This window comes from Crocuta crocuta, unplaced genomic scaffold (assembly GCF_008692635.1).
Source record: "Crocuta crocuta isolate KB4526 unplaced genomic scaffold, BGI_CrCroc_1.0 scaffold943, whole genome shotgun sequence".
Taxonomy (NCBI): Eukaryota; Metazoa; Chordata; class Mammalia; order Carnivora; family Hyaenidae; genus Crocuta; species Crocuta crocuta.
This window is the reverse complement of record NW_027528208.1, coordinates 841,296-844,640: the sequence shown is the minus strand read 5'-3', so window position 1 is coordinate 844,640 and position 3,345 is coordinate 841,296. Positions and strand designations below refer to the sequence as shown.

Sequence of the window (3,345 nt, the reverse complement as noted above, 5' to 3'; positions counted from 1 at the left end):
CCCAAATCCCTTAAAACCCCCCAAGAAGCTCTCAGGACAGCCCCTTCTCCCAACCCAGCCTACTAGGAACCCAGAAACTCACCCAGATTCAACTCTTAGCTCTATCATTTAGCAATTATACAACCTTGGCCTTAACAAAACCTTGCTGAGCCTCTGTTCATCTGTCAAATGGGTATAATAATGCCTGCTTTAGAGAATTGAGGGGGGGAGGGTCATTAAATGAGTCAATTATTTAAAGTGCCTTGTAGGTCATCAATAAGTGCAAGCCCCTTCCCTCAGAACCTTTGCTACACAAGAGGACTAGCACCATTTCCTTAGTCTCAGAATCCTACCCCCCAATCTGAGACCAAGGATCTGGGACCATACCCCAGACCTTCTCCCTAAACACATTTTCTCCTATGACCCCCTCCTCCATTACATCGCAGGAAAGGTCCCAGGATACCTCCCCAGTCTGCCTCTCCCCACCTCACATACATACTTCCAGGACCCCTTCTACCCTCCTGTCTTTCTGTTTCCTGCTTTGTAGTCTCTGAGCTCTCCTCTGCTATGCATGTTTCTTTTCTCTTGGGGACCTGAAGTGGGGTAGAGAGAAGAGTCAACACGATGTAAGGGAAAACATAGGGTTCAGATCCCACTGCTCCATTCACTCCCCAGCTGTGTGACTTTAGGCAAGTTAATGTGCTTCTCTGAGCCTCTATACATTTCATTTGATACACATTTACTGAGCACCTACTATGTGGCAGGACTATTCCAGGTCCTAGGGATACAGCAGTGAACACAACAAAGGAAAAACCCCAGACCTTCTCTAGTTAACAAGAAAAATCAAGAAAAAAGTAAGACACACGATATGTCAGATGAGTGGGGTATCATTGCTACGGAGAAAAATGGAGCTAGGAAGAGGGCTAAGGAGTGCTGGGAGGGAATGGGTCCATTTAATTTTAATAGTGAGAGCAGGGAAGGCCTCACTGAGGTGACAGTTGAGCAAAACCTGAAGGACATGAAGGGAGTGATACATGAAGATATCTAGGAGAAGGACATTCCAGTGCAAAGATCCTGAGGTGGAAGGGTGCCTAGTATGTTTTACTAATAATTAAAAAAGGTCAAAGTGCCTGGGTTGGAATAGGGGATGAATAAGACCCATTTCACCAGGATGCTGTGAGCAATCAGAAAATGTGACTGGAATACAGTAGGTGCTCGGTGAATGGTTATTTCCTCCTCTTTCTTCCTGGGACCCTGTCAGAATCTGGGGAACCCATGACTGGTAGGGGGAATGCGGGTGTTCTTAGGGTCTGGGCCACACCTGCTGTCTCTCTCCACAGGCTGCACCAAGTGTACTTTGATGCACCCACCTGCCGAGGGGACACTGACAAAGTCTTCCTGGTAGGAGACTACTCCTCATCGGCCGAATTCTTTGTCACAGTGGCCGTTTTTGCCTTCCTCTACTCCATGGGGGCTCTGGCCACCTACATCTTCCTGCAGAACAAGTACCGAGAGAATAACAAAGGACCTATGATGGTGAGCCCCCACCGCCACTCAAATGCAGGGGCTGGGGGGGACACGAAGGCTCAGGGACACTGCCATGTTCATAGGCCACACTGAATCCCACAGTCCCACATGCAAGCAGTCACCATAACAGCCACAGATGTTATTGCTGCTGAGGCTGTGAGCATAAAAGAAACCAAATCATAGAATGACAGGGACACACTCATAGCCCACACAGAATCCCAGACAGGCCTACACCTGGAAACCCGCCACCTCACACGCAACCACACAGTCTAGATCAAAGAAAGGTGCACAGAGGTTCACTGTGACAGTCGTGCCTGTCACCGTGACACCCAGACACACTGATTCCTACACAGCTGTACTCATACACCCTCATCCCAGACACAAAATGACACAGATTTCCACATTCAGACAAAAGCACGAAGACACACTACTTTCCACAGATTCAGAAACCATCCCACAAAATCCCCCCCACACACCTACACATCACAATTACACTCCCACATCCTCTGTGTTACATACACCACACACAAGCCCAGGTTAGGAACCCTCACCTTCAAGTGAGTATTGGGGGCTTCAGAGCTGAAAAGGCAGGGGAGAGACAGGGCTTTTCTGTGGGACCTCCCCCTCCCCCAAGGAAGCCTGTGATCTGAGGAGGCCCCACAGCATGACATGAAGCAGCCTACTCACAGCGTTGTCTGCCTTTCTTCTGTCTGTCCTAGGACTTTCTGGCCACGGCAGTGTTCGCCTTCATGTGGCTGGTTAGCTCATCAGCATGGGCCAAGGGGCTGTCAGATGTGAAGATGGCCACTGACCCAGAGAACATTATCAAGGGGATGTCTGTCTGCCACCAGACAGGGAATACGTGCAAGGAGCTGAGGGACCCTGTGACCTCTGGCCTCAACACTTCAGTGGTAAGCCCTGGGAAAGTGGCTGAGCCGGTGGGCCAGCTGGGGAGGGAGGCTGGGAAATTCACAGTCTGGCATGGGGAGTGGTGGAGAGAGAGCATGAGAGGAGAATTTAGATGAGATCCAAGAGGGCTCCCTGGAGGAGGCATGCCAACAACAGTGCCTTTAAGGATGAGATAGCAATTTTAACCATTGCGATACTCCAAATAGTCCCCAAAAGGGGAATATGAGGCCTTCTGACCGATTAGGTTAGGGAGATCTGGATCCCAGGCCCAGCCTAGTCATGTAGAATCTCTGACGACTCAAGACCATCTTGCGACCTCAGTGTTATGCAGTTTGCAAAATGCGAGTAACTTGCAATGCTTCCCACTTGGGCGCCCCCTACTGGCTGGAGTCAAAGTGTCTGAGTTTCAATCCCAGCTCTGACACCTGTGACCTCAAAACTAGTTCCTCAGCCTCAGTCTGAGCATGTAAATTNTTTGTCTGCCTCTCTCTCAGAAATAAATAAAACATTAAAAAAAAAAAAAAAGAAAGCTAGTATGAGGCCCTGCTCCAAAGTTGAGTATTTAGTGAACTAATAACAAAGTGCTTAGAAAAGGGCCTGGCACGTTGTATACAAGTGNGGCCTCCACGTTCCCCGGGGCCAAGTCAAGGGGCGCGCGGTATGACAGCAGGGCTTTGTCTCCCTGCAGGTGTTCGGCTTCCTGAATCTGGTGCTCTGGGTCGGCAACTTGTGGTTCGTGTTTAAGGAGACAGGCTGNACGGGCCCCAGGACTCCTACGGGCCCCAGGGCGGCTACCAGCCCGACTACGGGCAGCCAGCCGGCAGCGGTGGCGGTGGATACCCACAGGGAGACTATGGGCAGCAAGGCTACGGCCCTCAGGGTGCGCCCACCTCCTTCTCCAATCAGATGTAGTCTGGTGAGTGACTGGCG

At 50.5% G+C, this 3,345-nt stretch overlaps 1 protein-coding gene across 1 annotated transcript in view; it reads left to right on the top strand.

The window, feature by feature from the left end:
- The window catches only part of SYP (synaptophysin), a 9,116-nt gene that overhangs the window by 3,605 nt on the left and 2,166 nt on the right, over nt 1–3,345 (top strand). Inside the window, 4 exon segments of the mRNA XM_077752982.1 lie at nt 1,320–1,515; nt 2,226–2,417; nt 3,104–3,167; nt 3,170–3,331. Of these exon segments, the coding sequence (XP_077609108.1) occupies nt 1,320–1,515; nt 2,226–2,417; nt 3,104–3,167; nt 3,170–3,327 (610 nt within the window). The 3' untranslated portion in view covers nt 3,328–3,331.